Below are 25,226 nucleotides of genomic sequence, written 5' to 3'. Positions count from 1 at the left end.
CTGGAGCACCTTTTTGGTCCAGAAGTGGACCAAGCACTAGGAAAAAAAGAAGAAAATAAGCTGATGTTGCAAAGTCTAGGGGGGCCCTTCAAACTCCTGCTAACTGAGGCTCCTTTTGCAGACCAGCCTTCAATCAAGGCAATAGGCAAATAAAATCAGAATTCTCTACCTCTTTCAGGCAACAACACTCACCATCCCCCTCTAGAGGTTTTGACAGAGGATCATACAGGGGAAACCATTCCAAGGGTCGATGAAGAGGTGCCTCCATACGTGCCACCCCTTCCACCCCAAAGCAGTGACTCTCTTCTCATTCCTCCCGATCACACAACGCCTATCTGGGGACATCCACAGCAATTTTTTCCCAGTTGGCAAAACATAACAGATCAGTGGCTGTTAGATATTATTCAACATGGTTATTGCCTGGAGCTCATCACCACACCTTTACACATACCACACAGAAAGCACAAACTCTTTCTGGAACATTTACACCTGTTAAATCAAGAGAAACTGTCTCTCCTTCAGAAAGGAGCAATAGAGTTAGTTCCCAATCATCAAAAAGGAATGGGTGTATATGCTCTATACTTTCTCATTCCCAAAAAAGAGGGCTCACCTCTGACAATTCTAGATCTCAGACCACTAAATTGTTTCATCATGTCAGAACACTCATATGGTCCTCTACAAGATGTGATACTACTGTTACATGAAGAATACTTCATGTCTGCTCTAGATCTAAAGGATGCTTTTTTCCAAATCCCAATACATCCAGCACACAGAAAATGTCTCAGATTTGCCATACAAGGCAAGCATTTCCAGTTCAAGGTACTCCCTTTCGGAGTAACAACTGCACCTTATTTCTTCACAAAATGTTTCGTAGTAGTCACAGCACATCTATGCAGACAAAGCATATATGTCTTCCCTTATCTGTACAATTGGCTTATCAAGTACAGTTCACTTCACCGCTGTCCTCTGCATACAAAGACAACCATTCATCTTCTTCACCAGTTAGGTTTTACCATCAGCATACAAAAATCCCACCTCCAGCCGCCTCCAATACAGCCCTATCTAGGAGCTGTTCTAAACACTCACTTAGGGTTGACCTACCCCAACCCAAGCAGGATTCAGAATGTACTTATTGAGTCAAGTACCCGCAATCAGCACATTCCAGTACAAACAGTTCAGAGAATTCTAGGGATAATAGTATCTGGTATTGCAATAGTTCCATATGCACATGCCTACACATGCATCCACTGCAGGAGTGTCTGGTGACTCAGTGGTCTAAAGCACAGGGTCAATTACGCGATCTAGTGTTGGTAGACAGCACATGCACTTCTCTCTGAAATGCTGGAACACACAAAATCTGACAAAAGGATGGTCGTTTCTAGACCCTGTTCCCCAGATCACCCTCACAGCCAACGCATTCCTGACAGGATGGGGTGCTCATCTAAAACAGTCTCTCAATAAAGGGATTGTGGGACACCAAACATCCAGCTTTACACATAAATTACATGTAGCTTCAATCTATTCATCTAGCACTCCAAAGCATGTCTGAGTCATCTGCAAGACTGTTCTAGTCTGGACAGACAATACAACAGCCATGTTTTATTTGCAGAAGGGGGGGGGAAGCACACTCTCTACAATTGTCTTAACTAGCTCAGGCAGTCTGGCATTGGGCAATTATTCACCATTGCATTCAATTGTTAGCTGAGCACCTCCCAGGGACAGATAACGATCTTCCAGATCTACTCAGCACAATGCAGCACCAAGTCTACGAATAGGAGCCCCACCGTCCAGTCCTACAAAAATACGTCCATCGGTGGGGGTTTCCACAGATAGATCTGTTTGCAACAGCAAACAACTCAAAATGCCTAAACTTCGCCTCCAGGCTCCCACACCCTATCTCCAAGGTCACTGCTCTGTGAATGAGTTGGTTAAGGATATTTGCGTACCCTTTTCCACCTCTCCCCTTCCATTTGTGGTAAGGAAACACTGTCCTCTCACCCTCATTCTGGTGGCTCCTACTTGGGCATGCCAGCCATGGTTCACAACACTACTTGAAGTTTCAGTAGTTCCACATGAGAAGCTTCCCTTACACCTGGACCTTCTCACTCAGAACCATGGAGAATTCAGGCACCCAAATATCAAAGAACTCAACCTTATAATTTTGCTCCTGAGGTCATAGAGTTTGGATACTTAAAATTAATTACTTACAGAATGCGTGGCCATTTTTAAGGAAGCACGTAAAACCACAACCAGAGCATGCTGAGCCGCTAAATGGAAAAGGTTTGTTCTGTATTGTCAAAACAAACAAATTGATCCGTTTAATGTAACTATACAAAATATGGTTTGCTATTTGCTCTGTTTACAAACTTGTGGGCTAGCATATACTTCAGTATGATTGCATCTTGTGGCAGTGTATCTACAAAACAGACAACATTTATCATTATTCAAAATTCCAGTAATTAAAGCGTTTATGGAAGGTCTTAAGAGGGTAATCCAAAAGTGGTTTCCACTTTTCATCTGAACCAGTCGGTTGAGTTACTAGTTTTCTTTCCCCACCCTGGTTCAGTTGCAGAAAGAGTGTGACACACCTTGGATGTTAAGAGCGTTAATTTACTAAATTGATAGAACTAAAGACTTTCATAACATTAAACAACTGTTTGTGGCTTTCTCACCTCCACATATAGGGAAGGCTATATCTAAAGCAGGTTTATCAAGATGGATTAGTCACATGTTCTACTAAAGCTAAAAGAGCTCTACCCATACCTCCTAGTGCACACTTAACTCGTAAAATAGGTGCATCTATCGCATTTTTGGGTAACATACCTATAATTGACATCTGCCACATGGTCAAATCCGCACATATTTGCTAAACGTGTGGATGTTTTCGCACTGCAACAAGCAAATGTTGGACAATCTGTGCTTCGTACTCTTTTTCAAACAACTGCATCACCCATGGGTTACCCACTGCTTTTGGAATGGCACTGCTTTACAGTCTATGCAGAGCATGTGTATCTACAGCTACATGTGTCGGCAAACAGATTGTTACTTACCCTGTAAGCGTCTGTTTAGATTGTAACTTACCCTGTAAGCATCTGTTTATGGCATGTAGTTTCACATGCGCCCGTCCACCTTCCCGGACATCCGTGGCCTTTGCAGTATTTTCATTACACTTCATATGCATGGACATCTCTTACTAACACTATATTCACACTCCATTCTCACCTGACTGCAGGAAAACAACATAACAATGGAGTTGATGTCCATGCGCATTATCACAGAGAGGAGTGATCACTTTACCTCGTGACTCTGATGACTTCTTTGACGAAAAACAACTTGTACACATTCAGACCCAACACTAGATGGCAGCGGTATGCAGAGCATGTGAATCTACAGCACTACATGCCACAAACAGATGCTTATAGGGTAAGTAACATAATCCTTTCTGCTGAATTGGCTGAGGATAGATGTTTAGTCCATTTGCACTAGTCTAACAACTAACCTGTGTAGATACAGCTCTTATCCTAGTGGCATTTGTGTGCAGGTCAGCTGAATAGAATGTTCCTCCCCTTCTCAGGAAACCCAAAAGAAAGCCTTTTATTCAACCCTTGATTAAAAGGAGCAAAATACAGACTTTATTGACATGAAGCAGAATACATGTATGTGGTAGGATTGCACTAGACATAGGAGGCATTTTTTGTGGTAGCACTGCAGAAGATCTTGGAGGGGCGAGGATAAATAATCTGCAAATCGCAGGCTTCTTTTTGGTTGACAAGGGGTCTAAGTCTGTGCACACTCGGGAGCCTCTTCATTTCTTTGCTGTATTTCTGCTGTTTAAATGTCAATGAATGAGCACAGACCGTGTTCAAACACACAACCTTGTGAAGTACTTCAAGGGTGTGGACTAAAGAGGACAAATGTCTGTCTTTCTCTTTATTATTGAGCTAATACCATTCTGAATGCTTCTGATCTTGATTTTATTTTCAGGCATGCCTAGAGAAGCTAATTCTCTCCTAATAAGATTTTATAGATGCCTTTACGTTGGTGATTGCTAAGGTGCCAGTGCTGTGAACCTAAACAGCCAACGAGATATTGTATTCAGGGGCTGTTGCAATTATTGCAGGTACTCTCTTGAGATTAAAGCCTGCCTGCGCATTTTAGTAATAGGACAGTGGCTAGGAACGCCTGTTGTCCTTTCACAGGAAGTTCTTAGGAGAGGAACCAACCTTTCCAACTCCCCACCTCTAACCCGCAGACACTACTGGTGTATCTATTGAGTGGTTGGATTTCACACTTATATCAGAGTGACCAGTCAGCTCATGTACGTCTTACAGAAGAGTCTACATTGCTGTTGAGAGACCTTGCTTTTGTTGCATTCTGTTTTACTTGTTAATGTGGTTAGTTTTATATCTACGGCAAGTGTCTTTTACATTCTTTCTGTATGTATTCTTAACTTGGACCATATATAGTTAATCTCGTTCCATTTATCTTATGTTTTTCTTAGAGAATGTGAAATCTGGTCTATTTAATGGCAAGCTTGCTTGCAACAGGAAGATGTTGGCAAATGCCGTCATCATACCAGCCCTCTGTTATCTTTCTTTTTATTTTTCACTCTCTTTATTCTCTCTCCTCTGTTCTCTTGCTCACCCTTTAAACAGCTGAAATGGTACTGATGTTAGGGAGTCCGTGTTACTCAAAGGTTACACATATCTAGTGCTTTTTCATTTATTTGTTATGGAAAAGTATAGTTACCATGGGCAGCCTTTTACTGTTTTAGGAAATTCTATTTTCTTTCACATATGTTTTGAGTCTTTTATATAGTTTTGTTTCCTTATGAGGATGGGGATGGTGGATTAAACAAGATGTTATTTTCTTTCTCGTGTCATTTTCCCCAGCAGAAAAAGTAATTTCTTAAAGGGACAAATGGCTCACGGGATGACCTTCATCAGAATAAGATGAAAGGGTTATGCTTACCTCACTGTTCTAAATCTTGGAGCAGCTGGTTCGTGCGTTGGTTGAGGAATCTTGCTCCCATTTGATGCAGTGTTCATTATTATTGTTGAAGGAAGGTGCCTGAGATTTTTCACAAAGTAGTTTCTCCGGTGTGTCTGCCAATAGCTGGGGCCACTGGAATTATGTGGTTCTGCAGCAGTGGTATTTTCTGCGTAATTCTAAATTTACCACCTTTTGTTCATGATCTGCGGATTTTAACAAAAAAATCTTTCTAGTGCGAATGGACCCAATATAACACAGCAGCACTTGTTGCTGGGCAGTGGAAAGCCATTAGCAAACGTTGACTGTAAGCTGCTCAACGCCCCATCTGGGTGTTACACCTGTAGTAATGAGCTGAATCCTTTACTCAGGCAGAGTTAACTTGTGCACAAATGACAAGAAAAAGTAATACTATCAAAAAATGTGCCCAATTTCACTGTATAATTTGCACTTTCTTGTTGCTTACTGTGGTCCTCCTTTCCACGTACCTATAACGGCCAGAAGGCATCTGCAGTGAATATCTATCCACTCAACGAATTCTGAAACTAGCAGCAGTCAAACAAAAAGCCTCTGTGCTTAGACTGGAACCATCCTACCTAACAAATCCTCAGCACTCCGACATCAAACCACCCCCACACCACTTGCTCAGGAAAACGGTTTTCAGGAAGCACCCAGACTTAGGATTGGTCTATCTTTGGCCATCTTTCTCAATTCGAAGCAGGTCTCCTGGTGTCTACTGAAATCCTGCTCAATTTTGACAGATGTCACAATGGCCATAAACTGAACACGGTAAGATAATAAAAACTTGACAGTGAACAGACCCGTAGGGAAAAGGACTCTAGCTAGGTTGTGCATGAGGAGAAGCAGAACAATTTCAGTTTATGCAGAGGTTTAGGAAATGTACCACGTTCTGACAACAAATACAGGAACAGCCTCACTTCATCCTACATCCGGCTCAAAATTTGTGACAAAAAGGGTTAAAGGGTCAAATATGACATAATTATCACTAGTCTGTATGGCAAGGGCATATTTAAAAAATATTGAACAGCAAGTTTTTTTTTTTTCTTGAAAACATGTTAATCTCAATAAATAAGCTCCATAAGCGCATTGTTATTAAATATGCTGTTGTTGAATCTTTGTGCATGTATCTTAGAAAATGCTTAGTTTATGCAAATCCCTGATTAAATTTTTCTTTCCTTTTTAGATCTTACATTGTGCTTTTGGTAAGTCTTGAAGCAGCATTACTGGTGTTCTGTTTATGAAATTTCTTAGTAGATGTTAAACGTAAAATAAACAGAATTTAGAGTGAGTTGAAATGAAAGGACAGGTCGAATGATGGCTTCATGTTGCACATGTTTTCAAATCAGGTACTATTTAGGCTTTGGGGAAAGTGGTAGCGATGAGAGAAAACAGACTGCTGAGCATGGAAGCAATATTGGGAACACTGTGCATGAGACTTTTTTTTTTTTAAATCCCTTCCGTTGCTTTCCCAGCACCCCACAATTGTATGTGATAACTAAAACGAGCTCCACCTGCTTCTTAGATACATTGCATTTTCTTAACCTCTGTCTCCCTACTAATAGTGGAGCTTGTGCACAGTTGAGTCTTGCGTAGGGTGAGCTATTTGGTTTTTAGTCCAAAGGCCCATCTCTTTAATGTACTTTAAATGAGCTTGAGAGAGCCTTAATCTCACAGCATGCCTTCTGATGGCTATTTTTCAGTAGTGTCATCTTTGGTCTGTTAAGGTCAATCAGGCGCCATTAAACCACCACATTACCCCATGTAGGTTTAGTCTGCTCCCTCCTTGTGGCATTCACCATATGTCCACAGCAGACAACCTACTGTTTACCCATTTCTGCTGCTCAATAACTAAAATATCCATGCAGGGTCCCTTAAGTGAAGAATAATCTGTAAATTAAAGCTCTGTTTTGATTAGGTTTTTGTCAGAATTGCTATCTGTGCAAAAGGACAATTGGATACCCTACAACTGAATGAATGAGTTATGGTTCCATACAAATTCCCTGCAGGTAAGAATATCCTTCCTTGGTGTTGTCCCACAGGTCTTTTCTAAGTTACCATAACCTTTAGAGTGAGGGTGAATCAAATGAAGGAAACCGAACCAAGCTCGACCTTACTAATTAAAGTTTGACACCCTCCCTTACACATTTCCAATAGGCATCAATACACATTTGTGCTTCCTGACTCAGAAAACATGCTGACGGTTGCTCTTCTTGTAGATACTTTCCCCTTCTTTGTTGTTTAAGCATCTTCTGATTTTTTTTTTTTTTTTTAAAGGCATTATGCAGATCTTAAGCAGTGCACTCTGTAGTCAAATTGAGAAAACCAGTTGGTCTGAATTCCTTGATTGTCAGAGTGGGCCCTTACACATCAGGCTGGTTTAGTGGAGGTTGGCATTCCTTTGACGTGCTGATTTGAACACCCAGGCCATACGTTTCTCGTCGTTTTCCATTTCCAGAGACTTCTCTGTATTAGGAGTTAAAAAGGCCCTGTTTGGCACTGAAAGTCTACTATTTTCTGAAGATTTTTGCTTCCTCTTTGTGCCAGGGTTGGGGGGCTTCCAAGACACTGTTTTGCAGTCCCTTTCCTTATTGAGAGCACTTATACTTATTGGTGGGTGAATGGCCATCCTAGACCTTGATGTGTATACCACCCCAAACCTTTGCTTGCTTTTTTTTTTCGTTTAAAAAAAAAAAATATATATATATTTTGTAAAATAAGAAATAAGCACAACCAAAACCCCATGCCGGCACTTTGCATCACGCAGGATACCACAACAATTTACCTGGTAGGCAAGCCCCTCCTACCCTCCAGACATCCCTTCACAGACAAAGGATATACTACATCTATGATGTACAAGAGCAAACATACCCTCATTCTGTCACCAGTGTGTCACCAAGAAGGCCCCTGTAGCTCCCCCACATTCAACAGATTTGTTCTCACTTTTGGAGGCATCCCCTACCTTCATAGACCTGGCATTTCACCGCCTTGCATCAATCCGTTCCACACCCTGTGGTTCAGCCACCTCTCACAACCTTACATTATTACCTTTCACCACTGTGAATGCCAGAGTGGTCAAGTTTGGGCAACGTATCTGGATTTTCATTCCCCCCACATGTTTATAAGGGCTATTTTGACGGTAGCCTTGGTGCGGAAACCCGCTCCCTGCCTGAGACTCTCCCAAACCGCAACCCAGAAGTCCCTCAACTTTGGACAGTCTCAGAGTTTACAGGAACACCCTCCCTCTTGCAACCTACACCCCATAGTACACCTATCAGAGGAAGCCTGTTCTATCCTGTGCATAAGCACCCTTGTATTACAGGATCTGTGCAATCAGCGCAGCTACACTAGTTGAAAGCACACTCTGATGGTCCCCTCCCTGGATGACCAAATTGCTTCCTACCATTCCTCATCGGCGGCAATGTTGTCGCGCATTTCACTGCCCGTAATTCGGGCAGTGAAATGCGCGACAGGGCTGTTGTGCCTGGGGACCCCTGCACTGCCCATGCCAAGTGCATGGGCAGTGCTGGGGCCACCGGGGGCACCCCGAGTACCTCTTACCGCCAGCCTTTCCATGGCGATGTTTACCGCCATGGAAAGGCTGGCGTTTGGGGACTCCTAATCCCCAGGGCAGCGCTGCTGGCGGATTATGACTGCCTGGCTGAAGCCTGGCGGTATACTGGAGGAACACCACCAGCCTGTTGGCGGTACTTCCGCCAGTGTTCCGCCGGGGTCGTAATGACCCCCTAAGTCTCTGTCCAGATTGCCAAGCTTAATTGTTATTGAGGGATGGTCGTTGTAGATGTCTGTTGCAGATTCATGAACCTGACACAATTTTTAAATACACTTAGTGTTAGCCTCGCTGAGTTATTTTCCATTGTCAGCCTCCAGTAAGCTGGCTACACATTTCTTGACACAGACACATTCAGTTTTCACAACAACACCTCCTCACTTAATTATCAGCAGAATAGGAGGCATAAGTCTGACCAACATGCCCTTGATATCTACTTCTTAGGGTCGCCTGGTAGAGACACCAAAGTAAATAGACATATGCATAGATGTGACACACATTATGAACACTGGTTCAGGCTGGATTTTTCCACCACTTTTTCGCCTTGTTTTTTCACTTTTAATCAGCTAGATTATTCACTAGTCATTTTGTTATATAAACACTGAGAGTTGACCATTTGAGTTAGAGGGGCCTTTGTTCCAGAAGGTGACAGATTCCAGACTGTTGGCTGCTGTACCTCTTGGACAGAGGGTGGGCACATAGAAGAGAAGCAGAGTTCAGTTGAGCTCCGCTGCCAGAGCACATGTTTTCATTAGAAGAATAGCTGCATTTTTTTTTTCTTTCAGACAAATTTGTGTGATCAGGCAAGATTAGATTATCAGCAAGAAATGAGGCATCAGAACGATGAGATCCTCCTCCAGAACCAATGCAGGGCAACTCAGGACACCATTACATTTACAGACCTTTGCATGTTTTCCAAAACTTCCTGTTCTGGGCCTCATTTGTAATATAGCTGCTGCCACACCCCAGTGGAACATCATCACTGCTTTCACATTTCCACTTATGGAAAATTCTCCTCCTGTGCATAGATTTTTTTTTCCATGTTTGTCACCATATGCTCAACTGCCATCATTTTTCCCACATGTGTTTCCGCTTCAGTTGTAGCCTTTTTAAACTTGTCCATTTTTTCCCAATAGTGTCTAGGGCAGACAGTACTTATCTATTTCCCTTTCTAATTCCTTCATTCTGTTGACTGCATTCTCAAGCGTGTCTAGCTGGAATTCTCCCAGTCCGAGGTAACCAGTGTCCTCTTATGAAGTTATCCGTTGCACAGTACATGGGTAGAGAAGGTGAAATCTCTTGAGTGACTAGATGATGGCAGTAGCTCTCTTGTAATAGCGAAAAATCAGCTGTTACCCATGCTGGCATCAGGGCATAGTGATCAAAAGAACGATGGATTAAATCCAAATCTGTGTCTGTGGGGTGAATGTTTGAAAAGTTTCAGCACTCCATCCATACTTTTGTGTTGCTGAAGTTGCAATAGGTGGGAAGGGTATGCCCAGACGTGGGCCACATACTCACTGTGCCGCTGGATTGAAGCTAGCGTGGATGATGAAGGGTGATACCCTGAAACCGGTCCCAGGATGCTTCTTTCCGGTCCAGGGAGGGCCGGCCAGTACGGGCTGGACAGTTCGCTTGGGGAGCAGGTTCAAGACTGATTTGCTTATGGCTGGGTTCAAACTGGGGTGGCATAGTGAGCAAAATAATGATAGATTAAACTCAGATCTGTGACTGAGTTTAACAAGTTGACGAGGACCTACTCAACATGCTGTGGGCTTGCCCAAGCCTACAGGCTTACTGACAGAATGTTGCGCATCTCTTGTCCAGTTGCGCTGATCGCCCGGACCTGCACCTGTGGGAAATATGTATTTTAGGCCTATACCTTAGATACAGGAAGACCATAGACATCACTTGTTTTCTAGACATGGGTTTCCTAACAGCTGAATGCCTTATCACTATAAGATGGAAATCCCCTGAATCCCTGGTGCCGGTGCCTGGACCAACTCTTTCCTCACATGAGCTCAGGCAGAAAATGTTGCTTTACACATGGAGGACAGTCTTAGGTTTCGTAAGTACCCTATAGCCTTTTGCTGGAATGCCATATTATCGAAATTTAAGATCAACCTCCATCCAGACATGGCTGATTAAATGTAACTGGTGAGATGTGCGACGTTGGCTATAAATGGTTCCCCTCCATAGACGCGTTCATCCAGGAATCTAGATACAACAAATATGCTGGTGACCTTGGCGGCTCTATGGGTGTGGGGCAGGAGGAAGTGAATAGTGAGCTCGTCTGGAGGACTTTATCACATCCCCCCCCGTTATGTTCTAGTTCTTCGCTAAAAAGAATGCAAAATTAAACAAAGTTTATCTCCTTCTCTTTTTTTATTATGATGCTGGCCATATAAACTCTAAATGTACTGCCGTTGCTTCAGCTCATTATTGCTTCTATTGCAAGATATTGTAGGTTACTATGTGGCAATTGATCCTTGTTATGCCACTTTCCCTTTTTTCTCGTTGCCACCTCAACTTCTGTAATTTCAATCAGGGAAAAAGTTGGCAAGCATGTAACGGTTTTACACAATGTTGTACAATACTCACCATAGCACATTGCATCTGTGCCTTTTGTGTTGACTCATGCTCTGTCTAATTCTCATGATGCTTATACAAAATTCAGTAAATGGCTTCATACAAAAGAAAATGCAGGCTGCTGCTGAGCAACAAATGCTTCAGAGACGTTCATCTTCAGAATTTCATTCCTCCAGGACAGAATAAACCCAGCAACCACGACTTAACTAATTTGGCCAAAGTGATGGTAGTTATGCAGCCAAGAGCCTATTAAGAGGCAGCAGCCTTGAGTTTATACTTGTATGGTGTTTCAGTTGTCCCCCTATGGGATTCTGTAAACGTCTATCTTCCCTTTTCCCACCATCAATCCAGGTCCTAATTTGCTGCCAGCTCAGCCATTCACTGTAGTAGTCCCTGAGCCATAGGCAGTTCATTTGGCTCCAGTATTATGATTTTTCCAGGAACCATCAAAGGTTCAAGATTCATGACGTAAGTAGAGTTGCATCTCCCTTGCCAGCCTATTGCTTTTTCTTAAGTGAAGTCAAGACCAACATTCCTCCTCTTCTATTTGGCAGGAGAATGCAGCATGAGTAGATCCCTTGATGCATGACAACAAGGCAGATGTGTATAGGTGGTTTCAGTTCAGGGCAGAATTCAACTATGTACTGTCTGAAAATCTGAAATTGTTAAATGTTCAGTAAAGGGGAACTTGTATCTGACGTGGCTCATTTCATTCAGCTTGTATATGAATTTGCTGGGAAAGATGATGGTAAATGTTTTGCTTTATTTTTATTAATGATTTAGAGCCGGTCTTAAAAAGTAACGGTTGGGCTGATTTTTATCAACCATACACATGGTTTAGTTTACAGACTTGCAGAGCGTGAAGGGAACAGTAGAAAATATGAGCCCTACACAAGTTGTCCAGGTGCACGGGCCTGTTACGTATCTGGCTACACCCAAGCCTATGGGAGTTGGAGGAACAGATGAATACTTCAAAAGGGAGGAGAAGCCTCAAGCCGAGAAGTGTTACTGTGCAAATGGCTCCTTTTGTGAAGATCTATTTTTGCGCAGCACAAGGCTCATTGTTTTCTGAGACTTAAAAATAATATAGAGATGTTTCCTACCATGTACCCTCCACCTTATTGTGTATACCAACTTCTGAACCTTAGTTCCTGAAGAGACTGTTGTCTCACACATCCTGTATCCTGTTTGCTTATATAAAGGGGCCAGCCACTATTCTCTAAGCTAGTCACGGTTGATTGCTAGTGGGTTTGCATCTTCGAGCTTTGATTCAGAAGCTTTCCAGGTTCTTTTACAATTTTCTCCTGCACTGTCTGGTCGTTTGCCATTGCTCTGCCGACCCCAGCTGCAGTTGTCTGAAGCCCCAGTAATCCAGAGTTCTCACACCTCATTTTTTGTTTGAATCTGTTTATTGGGTTTTCATTATACAATACAGAGGTAATGGAGACCGCGAATAGGATAGCATACAATTATAAGCGTAATGCCACATATTCAATACACAGTTCTCATACCTCGTGATCAAATCAGAATAGGACCTCTGCTAGGCTATAGCTCCATACAAGAGTTAATTATGGCTGTGCTTAAAAGGCATGCCACATGTTGTGCTGGCTTGAGCAGCATGTGCACATTGATGTCTGTATTGATGCATCAATACCAATGTCTACTGGACAGTTCCCAATAAATAAAGTCTGTTACTGTTCTTAATCCTCCCCTGCTTCACCACTTGGGCATACATTTCTCAGCCCTGAATTTGATGATGCTCAGAGGAGGGAGTTGAAAACTTGTTATTGTATCCATGCTCTGTGTTGCTCTCAAAGAAGAAGAGATTCGGACACTGGGCCAGAGACAACAAGTAAACACAACAGCTTTAAGAATAACAGTTTGTTAACATTGTAGTTGTTTCTGTGACTGTGTTAAAATGTTGAAGATTAGGTACGACATCCAAACAAAGGGCTGCTGAGTTTAGCCCTGCTCCACTTGTCATCCCAATTTCCAGTTCTTTTGTGTGGAAGATCTCGAGGTACTTTATTTCAGCTTGTTGGTGTTTAGATCACATCTTTTTCTGTAATGGTCTTGCCAATCAATGTATGGTTCTGGATCAACAAATCGCGGATGAACATTTGTGTGGTAAGATGGTGTTCGTGGTGGGATGGCACTCTAACTTGTTTGCATGCCTGTTTGTTTTTATGCACTACATGCTTTGTAGTAGTTAAATAATTGGACCTGATTTCATCCATCTTCACTTACCCTTTTTAATGCTTCTACATGAGTGTGGTCATGGGTGTTAATAGGTTGGCTGATCTATGCTGCCCTTGCTATTTTGCGTAGGCACCAATGGCATTAGAATCCTCCTGTTCGGACACTGTATTGTTGGAAGCTGAATTTGTTTTTCTGTGCTTTTAACCCCTTCGCTGCCAGGCCTTTTCCCCCTCAGGTGCCAGGCCTTTTTTTATATTTGGGGCAGTCTCATTTAGGCCCTCATAAATTTTTGACCACATAAGCTACCCACGCCAAATTTGCATCCTAGGGATTCGAGAGGTACCCAAAGTTTGTGGGTTCCCTCGAAGGAGACCAAGAAATTAGCCAATAATACTGTAAAAATTGCGTTTTTTGTTGTTGTATTTTTTAAATGGGGGGGAAAGGGCTGAAGAAGAAGTCTTTTGTTTTTTCCCCCCCCTGAAAATGGCATCAACAAAGGGTTTGCGGTGTTAAAATCACCCCATCTTCCCAGCTTTCAGGAACAGGCAGACTTGAATCAGAAAACCAAATTTTTCAACACAATTTTGGCATTTTACTGGGACATACCCCATGTTTACTGTTTTTTTTGTGCTTTTAGCCTCATTCCAGTTAGTGACAGAAATGGGTGTGAAACCAGTGCTGGATCCCGGAAAGCTAAACATTTCTAAAAAAGTAGACACAATTCTGAATTAACCAAGGGGTCACTTTGTGTAGATCCTACAAGGTTTTCCTACAGAAAATAACAGCTGAAATAAAAAAAATATATAGAAATTTGAGGTGAAAAAACAACCATTTTCTCAACGTTTTACTCCGTAACTTCTTCCTGCGATGTCAGATTTTTAAAAGCAACATACCGTTACATCTGCTGGACTCTTCTGGTTGCAGGGATATATAGGGCTTGTAGGTTCATCAAGAACGATAGGTACCCAGAGCCAATAAATAAGCTGCACCTTGAAATGTGCTTTCATTCTATACCGGTTATACAGCAATTCATTTGCTGAAATATAAAGAGTGACAAATAGGTATCAAGAAAACCTTTGTATTTCCTAAATGGGCACAAGATAAGGTTTTGAGAAGCAGTGGTTATTTGCACATCTCTGAATTCCGGGGTCCCCATATTGGCATGTGAATTACAGTGCATTTCACAAATAGACGTCTTTTTAACACACTGTCTTACATTTGGAAGGAAAAAATGTTGAGAAAGACAAGGGACAATAACCCTTGTTCTTCTTTTCTGTGCCCCCCCCCATGTCTCCCAATACAAATGGAACCTCACTTGTGTGGGTAGGCCTTGTGCCTGCGACAGGGAACGCAACATGGCCCCATCACATTTTTACATTGAAATCTGACATGTTTTTTGTAAAGTGCCTAGCTGTGGATTTTGGCCTCTAGCTCTGCCGGCACCTAGGGAACCTACCAAACTTGTGCATGAAAATGTGACACCTAGGGGAATCCAGGATGGGGTGACTTGTGGGGCTCTCAGCAGGTTCTGTTACCCAGAATCCTTTGCAAACCTCAAAATTTAGCCAAAAAAAAAGTGTTTCCTCCCATTTCGGATACAGTTCTGTAATCTGAAAGGAGCCACAAATTTCCTTTCACCCAGCGTTCCCCAAGTCTCCTGATAAAAAATGGTGCCTCACTTCTCAGCAGCCATCTAGGGAAACCTACCAAACCCAAACATTTCTGAACTAGACACCCGAGGGAATCCAGGGAGGTGTGATTTGCATGGATCCCCTAGTGTTTTCTTACCCAGAATCTTCAGCAAACCTCAAATTTAGGTAAAAAAATCTTTTACCCACATTTCTGTGTGGGATCACCGCACCAGCACAAATTTCCTACCACCCAACGTTCCCCTTAGTCTTCTGGTAAAAATGGTACCTCACTTGTGTAGGTGGGCTAAGCGCCTGTGACAGGGGAGAGCTGAAAACATGTAAAAAATGAAGGGGAACCAAAGCAGGTCCAAAAGGGTAGTTTGGGGGGAAAAAAAACAGGTGGTAGGAAATTTGTGGATTCCTGCAGATCCCGGAAGGTTCCATCACAAAAGTGTAGGAAAAATGTCATTTCCATCAAAGTTTGAGGTTTGCAGGGCATTGTGGGTAAGAAAATGGTGTGGGTGCATGTGAAGCACACCATCCTGGACTCACCCAGATGTTTAGTGTTCAGGTGTGTCTAGGTCTTGTGGATTTTTCTACATGGCAGTGTCCCAAAGTCTAAAAAGTGCAGCCCTCACTGTTCCAAGTGGGACGATTTTGAGAGTTAGACAAGCTCTCATGGCCCAGATGTAAAACCAAAACCCAAAATAATCAAATGTCCTCTTGCTTGCCATTGGGATAAGATTTTTTAGTGTGCGGAAGAGCTGAACGACTATTAGCCCATTCATTTGCGTTGGGACATAACCATGCCCAAAGTGGTTGGTAGCCACCACCACACTATTTTTTTTTTGTTTGTTTTGTTTTTTAATCCCCTGGCACTAGTAGGCTTTCTGCCCCAATTCCCCCCACCCCCAGGGAGTGGATTGGGGTAATTGCCCCATCTACCCACTGGTGGGCATAACAGCTTTGGCCCCATTTATTTGGGATGGGGGTATGGCCACCCCCACCCTCTTAATTTTTTCTTTAAAAAAAAAAAAAAAAAAATCTCCCCTGACCCCCCCCTTCCCCCCCGGGGCAGATGGGCCTTCCAAAAATAGGGCAAGGGGGGGCATATATGGTCAACAGTAATGTGCCCCCATGGGGAGCTTCCCTTGCCCAAGGGGCTGCCCCCAAACAAAACACACACACACCAATCCCTGGTGCCTAAGTGGTTTCTGCCCCCCAAGGGGGTTAGAAATGGCCTAAAATAAATTTGCCTCCCAAGGGAACGACCCTTGCCTAAGGGGTCACTCCTAGCATGAAATTGCCGCAAAAAAATAAAAATCTGTGGTGTCTAGTGGTTTCAGCCCCAGCCTAATAGAAATGGCCTAAAATGTTTCCCCCAGGGAAGTGACCCTTGCCTAAGGGGTCGATCCCCACGTCTTTAAAAAAAAAAAAAAAAAAAGATCCCTGGTGCCTAGAGGTTTCTGCCCCCCTTGGGGGCAGATAGGCCCTAATAAAATAGGGCGATCTGCCCACAAGGGGGACAGAAATGGCCTAAAGTTAATTTTGACCCCATGGGAGCAAGCCTTGCCCAAGGGGCCGCTCCCCTTATTCCATACATTAAAAAAAAAAAACTCCCTGGTGTCTAGTGGGCATTGCGATCGGGCAGCAGAAATGCTGAGAGGCATCAAAGGAAAGGAAAGGCCTTTCCTTTCTTTTGATACCTCTCTCGCCCCCTCCACGTGATCGAAGGATGATCTGAAGACGTCAGCCCTCAATTGCGCGCTGATGTCCTCATATGCCATGTGGCGCTCCGGGGGTAAAAAGGGAAGCGATTCCCCTTCCATCCCTGCCCAGGGAAGAGTGGTGCTTGGCCATCTGGCCCATATCAGAACATAACGGTTACATCCTGGGCACCCGAGGGGTTAAGAGTTTTGGGTGCTGCTTTACGTTGCCAGACAGTGGATTTGGTACCTTGGCTGTTTCCTTGCGCCTTAGGTGATGTGTTTATTTGTGGTGCATGTCTGGAGATTACACTTGCAAGGCCTCGAGATAACATTGTTCATGTCTCTGTTTTGGTTTGACCTAACAAGAAAGTAACCTCATGTTGCATGGGGTGATGTGGCTTTGTTATGGCGGTTGTTCATTTGCCTTGCTGCCACTCCATGGGCTGTTCTTGGGAAACCAAGTTTGTCTCCTACGTTTTCCGGTGGGATTCGTTTTCTTGTGGCATGTAGAGTTAGTAAATATGCTCTTAGTCACAGGCCAATTGGTCTGAGGATTCAGTCCTACCTTGTTTATATTTCTGACATTTTTCTCTTTGAGTCAAGTGTAGAAAAGTGGTATTTCACCACCTTCCCCCTCTTTGTATGGCTGTTCTTATTCTACATCTCTGCTCGTTTTTCCTTTCACCAGTGCTATTTGGAATCAGTCTCTCGACATGCTTTATTTTCTAGCTTCATAATTCAGCTGCTTGTGCCATTAGGTGAGTGGCCTCTCTGTATTTTGGATGGGCATATTTTTCGCACCAAAGTTTAATGACTGTATGACTGCTGGATAAACCTCTGGACCATTTTCAATTTTGGTGGTGCCTCGGAGTTCTTATCAGTATTAATATTTTATGTTGTTTCCCATTGGCAATGCTTTCCTAAAAGTGGATGGCATAGTGGCCCGTGATTATGAGCTTGGTATAGCAGTCTTTTATAGTTGTTGAGTCGTTTGAAGGATATTTGCTTCCCTTCCTGAGCTATATCTTCTAACAAGTACTCCCCCAGTGTTCATAGCATGACATGATGAGGGGACAACTGGCGAGTGAATAAGGTGAAAACAGAGTACTACCTAGAATGGCCTTATTTTGTAAGGACCTTGAAATGAAGAAGCGTAAAATGACAAAACTTGAAAAGTTTTATATTCTTTCTGAGCAGAGTGCTAGGCTCTCTACTTTCTGTGCAGTATTATTTGACTCTTGAGGTGCTATTTATATTTTACAAACAGGACACCAAGGTGAAATTTCAGGTATGTATGGCCTTATTGAAAAGGTTAAGGCTACGCCATTTGCAAAATTTAAAGTAACGGTTGTCAGTTTCCTGAGCATATATCCTCTTGTTCTTTGTGGGTTTTGACAATTCGGACTAGGATTCAGTTTGGATTACCGGTAAGTAATCCGAGCACTTCTGGCCTCAACCTAGCTTTCAGAGTACAATTCGGTTTTCACAAAAAGGACAGTCAGAGAAACTCTCAGTGAGAGACTGACATGCACACAGTGACAGCAACCAAAGAAAGACTGAAGTAGACATGCGGTCAGAAAAACAAAGTGAGAGACATCCACTGACAATCTCTCGATAGGAGGGTACGCTGCTGCCCAGAGACTTGTACAATGGTGACAAGAGAGACTGGCAGGACATGGTTTTTATATATATATATATATATATATATATATATATATATATATATATATATATATATATATATATATATATATATATATATATATATATATATATATATATAACTGAGCAACATGTTTAATGTTCCAGACAGAGAAGATAGACTGATGAACAAGGAAAGACTTTAATAGATGGCTTCCCAAAAGATACAGGTACGACTGAGAAACGAGAACAGCAAGATTAACACCCAGGGACGAAACACGTAGTAAAGTGGCTTAATGCACAAGTAAAATACTGCCAACACAAAGAAAAGAATTAAGAAAAATATATACAACGGACATGAGAATTTATTTTTAATTAACAGGAGAGCATTATATATTGTCGTCCCTACTGAACCTCTAACAGGTGGAGAGGGGCAAGTTTGCGGAGTGAAGCAGGGTGTTAATTTCATCCTTCAGATTGTGCTAGAAAAGAGGAGCAATTTGTCTTGTGTCACTTGGATGACGATTAGTGCAGTTTTCTGAGGATAACATTTGAAAATAACGAATATCATACATATTCAGTGGGGAGATGTTTTATTTTGTTTTAATGCAAATTTCGATCTATGTTTTTAGGAATTGTACCTTCATCAGTTGTCCTGACAGCCTTCCAGGTTATGTCCAGGGTATTCCTCACATGGGCAGTTACACATAGTGTAAGAGAAGTGAGTATAAATGTATTGGATCATTCAGAAAAGTGGAACAATAGTGAACATTAGTGACCGCTTTGCTTGTATTCCTGTGGTTGTATTGTAATTTTATTTCACCACTGTCACTTGCAAATTCCTGCTCATAATATTTCTTGCTCATAATATTTCATGGATGAACCATGTATTTAGATGAGTAGTGAATCAAGCCATTGACAGTCTTATAATGCAAGATGTAAAAGCAGTCTGGGTTGACCTCCCATGGAGCAGTAATGAGTACATTTTAAAGTCTGGGATATCTGTTCAGAATAGTGATTATTACACTACTTGGTCCTTCACTCAACAATAGCAGGGACCATTATCTTAAGCTCACTGTTATTTGAAAATGTAAAGGGTTGTTAATTGTGCATAATATTTTGTTTCCCCCACCCCCAGTGAAATAATTATTTTCTGTATCCATAGGTACAGAATGAAGACTCTGTGCTGCTGTTCGTTGTGGCATGGACCATCACTGAAATAATCAGATACTCTTTTTATACATTCAGCTTATTAAATCACCTTCCATACATTGTGAAGTGGGCTAGGTACGTATGACAGTAATTACAAGTGCAGTTTTATATTGTAAAGCATCAGATATTTACTGAGCCACTACTTCATAATATTTTTAATTACATTTATGCTGATTGCAGGACATCCCCTTTGTAGCTGAGTACCACCGTAATCTTGAGCTTTGTTCTAGACAAGAGCCATTTATCTTGGATCTAAAAATGTCTGAAAAGTTTGAACATGCATTGCTTAATCAATGCTAAAAAAGGGGTCTGCACAATGGCCGTCAGAAAGATGAACACAGCTGCATTAATAGCCTGTGTCCCTGGCAGCAAAGGACTGCTGTACTTTTGATCAAGATTCCTCCAACAGCACTTTAGACAGAGGATTTAGCTTTCTTTTTAATGACCATGCATATAACTTTTCAAGTAATGAGACACAACAAAGTTGGTCTTGGTTGATCTGTAGTTATCGCCTAAATGGAAATTTCTTCCCTCGAAGATGGACAGATCTTCAAATTGTGGTGGAAGAATCAGCTGTTCATTACCTGGAAAATGTCAGAACTGAGATTCGTTTGGTACAGGTGATGCGTTGAAGCTCATTTCATTAAAGACAACACCTTTTGGTTTCACCTTCTCTGGTCAATTCTTCCTTTGACTATAACTTAAATGGACCCAACTCTGACAGATCTAGAAGTAAATACACATCTCTTTGGTTTTCTTACATCTGGCAGCTCTTGGTGTGGTTTCCCTGTACTTTTTGCTTCTCACCTCCTGTTTTTGGATCCTGTGCTATAATTTGTTTTTGCTGGTTTTGATACCAAGGGCACGTTGCCACTGCTAACCAGTGCTAAAGTGCAAGTGTTCTCTGTCAACATGCTATTGGTGATTGGTTTATCCATGATTGGCATATTATATTTACCGGTAAGTCCATAGAAAAGTGTACCAGAGGTGCCCAGGGCCTGTAAATCAAATGCTACCAGTAGGCCTTCAGCACTGATTGTGCCACCCACATAAGTAACCATATAAACATATCTCTGCCACTGCATTGTCTGTGTGTGCAGGTTTGTACAGCTAATTCCCCCTGGCAAGTGTACCCACTTGCCAGCCCCAAACCTTCCTTTTACTACATGTAAGTCACCCTTAAGGTAGGCACTAGGTAGTCCCATGGGCAGGGTGCAGTGTATTTTGAAGGTAGGACATGTACTGATACTGCCAAATTTGTTTTTCACTTTTGCAAGGCATTTCTGTCCCATAGGTTAACATAGGGATTGCCTTTAAATCTCTTAAGTGCAGTTTCCCCTTGGGAGCAGATAGAGATTTGAAGTTTGGGGTCTCCACTCACAATTTAACAATACATCTTTTAGTGAATTTGTTTTTTTAGATTGTAAGTTTGAAAATGCCACTTTAGAAAGTGGGCATTTTCTTGCTTAACCTTTCTGTGCTTCTGCTTGGCTACTGAATACATGTCTGGGCCAGACTGACAGTTGGACTGTTTCTGAATTCCCTCTAGACGGTGACACAGAGGTCGCTGAGGGGTGTCCTGCATTTCCTAATTAGCCTTCCTGGGCTAGGGTGGAGGGAGGAGCTGACACCTGCACGTGAAAGGGCTGTGCCTGTCCTCTCACAGTACAGTCTCCAGCCCCTTAGTATGTGTCTGGGGAAGAGCAAAGAAGAGGCAGGGTTTTTGTGCACTACAAAAACGTATCCCTCTAGAGGCACTCCAAATTGACAGTTTCTTTTTTTTTTGCATTATTGCCGGCAGTCCTGCACAGAGGTGATCACTGCTAGTAATTTTGTATAGGATGGACATTGGTATAATCTCATCTGATGTGCTCTAACATAATTATAGTAGCTTGGGATGATGTTCATCGAACATAAATAGCTCTTATTACTGGACAGGTTGGCGACCTCTGAAATAAGATTCTTTCCCGCATTTAAAGTAATTTTCTGTTACCCCCGCCCATTTCCACCACCAAAAGAAGCAAGGCCGGTTTCCCAAAAATGGCTGAGACATGTTTGGAGTCTGCCAGAAGAACTAAGGGGAAGAAGGTGGGAGGAACTCTGGTGCAAAGAGAACAGGAATACTCAATAAATAGTATTAGTTATACAGGTGCACAATGGCTAATTAGCAGTTAATCCAAAAAACGTTATAATTGCTGTGAAATATTGATCTCAAAGCAACGTTTTCAAAATCTTGAATGAAATTCTGGAGCTGGCCCCAAGTCTGTAATAATAGGACAGGCCTAGAATCAAGCTGGCTTGTGTGATGTTTGAACATATGTTCATCCTTGGTGTCTGTCAATTAGTGACTGTTCTGACTATTCAGTTAGGGATTTGTCCAATGTACACAGCAGGTCACCGCCTTGGCTGTGAGCACTTTCACAGTGCCCTACCCACAAACTTGTCATTGCAAACATAGATCCTGTCAGACCACTGTTTTATCACCCTCTCTTTCTGTACATGTGGTACACTCAGCCATCCAGCAGTCTCTCCATATTATGCCCTCCACTAGTCAGACACCTCAACAAATAAGCACAATGAATGTTAAGCATCTTAATAGTCAGGCTTATTGATACCATTATACTCTGAGCCCCTCTCAAGCCTGTTACAGTAACTCCATCACAACACAGCAGCGTTCCGTGACAAAAGGACCTTTCCTGCTGAATAGCTAGAAATGAGAAAAGAGAACCAGACCTTAGAATGACCTTGTAGAAACTGTGATTACAACCAACATATTTCGCAAAATGCACAGAAGAGTATACCATAACACTGTTGAGCTAATAGTAGCCCAGTACATCGTGAAAAGGCAAACAAAGGAGGCCTCTAGCAATTTCAAGAATTTTCCAACCCAGACATTTATAAAAAAAGATTGCAATCCATCAATATTGCAAGGGTCTACTTTTTTTTTTTGTTTTTAATAATCTAAAGGTATTACAGTCTGCAAACTTGTTATGAATACACCAGGGCACTCCTCCACCCCCTTTGGCACCCCTACACTGCGTGCTTTCTGTACGATCAAACCCATGTTAGAGGAGCCAGTACTAAAGTTCATTCAGAGTCAAACCATCTAAGAAGTTGGGTCATTCGTGGCCTGCATAATGCATGGAGCAATTCACTTCTACTGTAGCATCCTCCTATCTCATAAATGTCTTGTAAGCATCTCTTGCAAAGAATACCGATTCCCCATTAACACCACTATTCCAGCCCTTCTAAAGAGGCCTACAGCTGACCCATGATTCTCATGACCTACTTCGCTAATCTCCAAGCTACAAATTCTCACTAACATCAGGGACAGGAATTTGATTAGGCAACTGTAGATCACTTCAGACAAAAGCCACATTCTTCATAATCACCATTAAAGCTTCATACCCAGTAGGGAAACCAAAACCACTTATGGAGACCTGAGAAAGGAACTCCTCGAAAAGAGGGAGGTCTGCATGCCTTCCTGAAACATGTCAATATTTCATTGGCATAATTACCAAGGATTCTGATGGTCTCCTCAAAAAAACTAAACAAAGGGTAAAGCTAGTAACAACTTTGCATTAAAGAGGAGGCTCCACTGCTTTGAAATAACCAAAGCCAACAGAAGTGGATTTGGTCTGTGGTATCATCCTAATGTGAGGGGACCTTCTGAGTGCCACTGGGCTCCCTCTCTCATCTCTGCTGTTAGACATCTCCAGGCACCTGCTGATGCGGGTCTAGGACATTCCTAAGTACACTTCCAAAGGTGCACTGAAAAGTTCCGTATTTACATCGGTCTAAAGAGTGAAAACCAGAAAACATACCCAACTGGCTTGGTCAGGTCTTTCAGTGGATTCAAATTAAGAAAAACACAAAGATGCGAGTCTGGAATCGGTCTTCTCTTAAAATATGGTGTTAAACCGTCCCATAAGTCTGCAATCACCAATGGTTACATTGCAGCTCACCTCTGTTTCTTTACACTGAAGATCAACCCCAATATTTGCCATCATTGCTTTGAAAAATCCCCCCTCGCCCTCTTAAGGCCAAACACAGAGTGGGAGTTGACCAGAGAAATGGTAATGGCACATCTCGTATACAGAAATGTTGTTGTACCAGCCACCAAAGAAAGTTTTTTGGATATTAGAGCGCATAACATTTTCCAGCTAGGTTGATGTCAAAATTAAGATTCTCCGATCAAGGCCTACTGGTACTGAGTCAGGCTATTTACAGAAATGGATGTTCAGCATTAACACAATAAAATAACCTCTCTAGTTTGATTCAGCAATGCGGTTCCAAAAGAAGGAAATGCCAAGGCAGTATCCACTATAAAAATGACTGGGATACATTTTTTTATATTCAGTAACCAACAACTGTAATATTTCCACAGGCAGCTGGCTCCTTGCCCTAAAGATGTGCAATCTTTTTGTCTGGATGACCCTTGAAGGCACATAGCATCGGTAATTTGTAAATAGCCAAGGAAATTGATTAAAGACAATTTAGGTTATCTGAGAAAAATAGACACCAGCCATATGTATTCTGACGTGATATATGCCAAATGACTACATTTATCACAGATCCTTGGAGGTGGTGCAGCACTTGTCTGAGGCCTAACAGCAGGTACCAGTAGAAGTAAAACTGGTGTATCAGGAAGAGAAAAGTTTTTGCGAAAGGTTTAAAGTTTGATGGCTTGCAATTCTCTAAACTGTGAACTTGAATTGATGCTAAGGTCTGGTGTATATAAATGCTTACTCATTGTGGCAAGAGTGTATTGTAAATTTCCATTACTTGTACTTGTTTTAGCACTTTAATTAAGTAAGCAATTTGAATGGAATACCAGCCAAAAGTTAATTGTTAGCAGGATGGCAAACAGTACAGTAGTGCTGTGCTTTAGTTACTGTAACATACAGATTTAATTGAAAAACATTGCATTCATTCTCTCAAACGGATGCCTCTTTTGTTGTCCGTGTACGTAGATCTTAGTCATAATATCAAAGCATAAACAAATACAGCCATCACAGTTTGTGTTCCATTTGTTTATCCCTTAGGCTCTCACTCCCTATGCTTTATTTGTTTCTGATACAATGGTCCTTAACATTGGAAAGATGTCTTATACATATTTTGTACCTTCTAGAAGAAAAAGGGCAAGCAGTCTTTTTTCAGTTGCACATAGAAGGACATTTTTAAAATGTAGAACACAGATGGCTTTTTATATAAACATGTATTTTCTTTTCTCCTAAGGTATACACTTTTCATAGTTTTGTACCCTATGGGAGTCACTGGTGAACTACTCACAATATATGCTGCTTTACCACTTGTGAGACAAACGAGTCTATATTCCATAACACTACCGAATAAATACAACTTCTCTTTTGACTACTATACATTCCTCATCCTAGTTATGATCTCTTACATTCCATGTAAGTACAATATTGTTTTGTCATTTTTTATCATGTGTTGTATACTTTGACTTTGTTGTATTAGTTATTTGGCTACATTGAAGGTAGGTTCCAGAAAAAAACGGGTGTGCTTTACTGGTGACACTGCATGAAATTCAGCGCACACTTAGTGCATCCATGTAAAGTTGTTCATGTAACATTTCTGTAAGAGTGGTAAATGGGTGGACAAAGGTTTTTGAGGTTGTCCAAAAGTACTATATACAATTTAAGT

The 25,226-nt window shown here is 41.9% G+C and overlaps 1 protein-coding gene across 2 annotated transcripts in view; it reads left to right on the top strand.

Annotated features, from left to right (window-relative positions):
- HACD2 (3-hydroxyacyl-CoA dehydratase 2) overlaps nucleotides 1-25,226 on the top strand; it is a 113,782-nt gene that overhangs the window by 61,146 nt on the left and 27,410 nt on the right. For both annotated transcript variants that reach the window (XM_069224315.1, XM_069224316.1), the window contains 4 exons: nucleotides 6,194-6,212; nucleotides 18,980-19,068; nucleotides 19,513-19,634; nucleotides 24,798-24,976. In XM_069224315.1, the coding sequence (XP_069080416.1) occupies nucleotides 6,194-6,212; nucleotides 18,980-19,068; nucleotides 19,513-19,634; nucleotides 24,798-24,976 (409 nt within the window). The remainder of the gene's footprint in view (nucleotides 1-6,193; nucleotides 6,213-18,979; nucleotides 19,069-19,512; nucleotides 19,635-24,797; nucleotides 24,977-25,226) is intronic.

The sequence above is a fragment of the Pleurodeles waltl genome, chromosome 3_1 (assembly GCF_031143425.1).
Source record: "Pleurodeles waltl isolate 20211129_DDA chromosome 3_1, aPleWal1.hap1.20221129, whole genome shotgun sequence".
Taxonomy (NCBI): Eukaryota; Metazoa; Chordata; class Amphibia; order Caudata; family Salamandridae; genus Pleurodeles; species Pleurodeles waltl.
The sequence above is the reverse complement of the archived record's forward strand: the minus strand, read 5'-3'. Positions and strand labels throughout refer to the sequence as shown.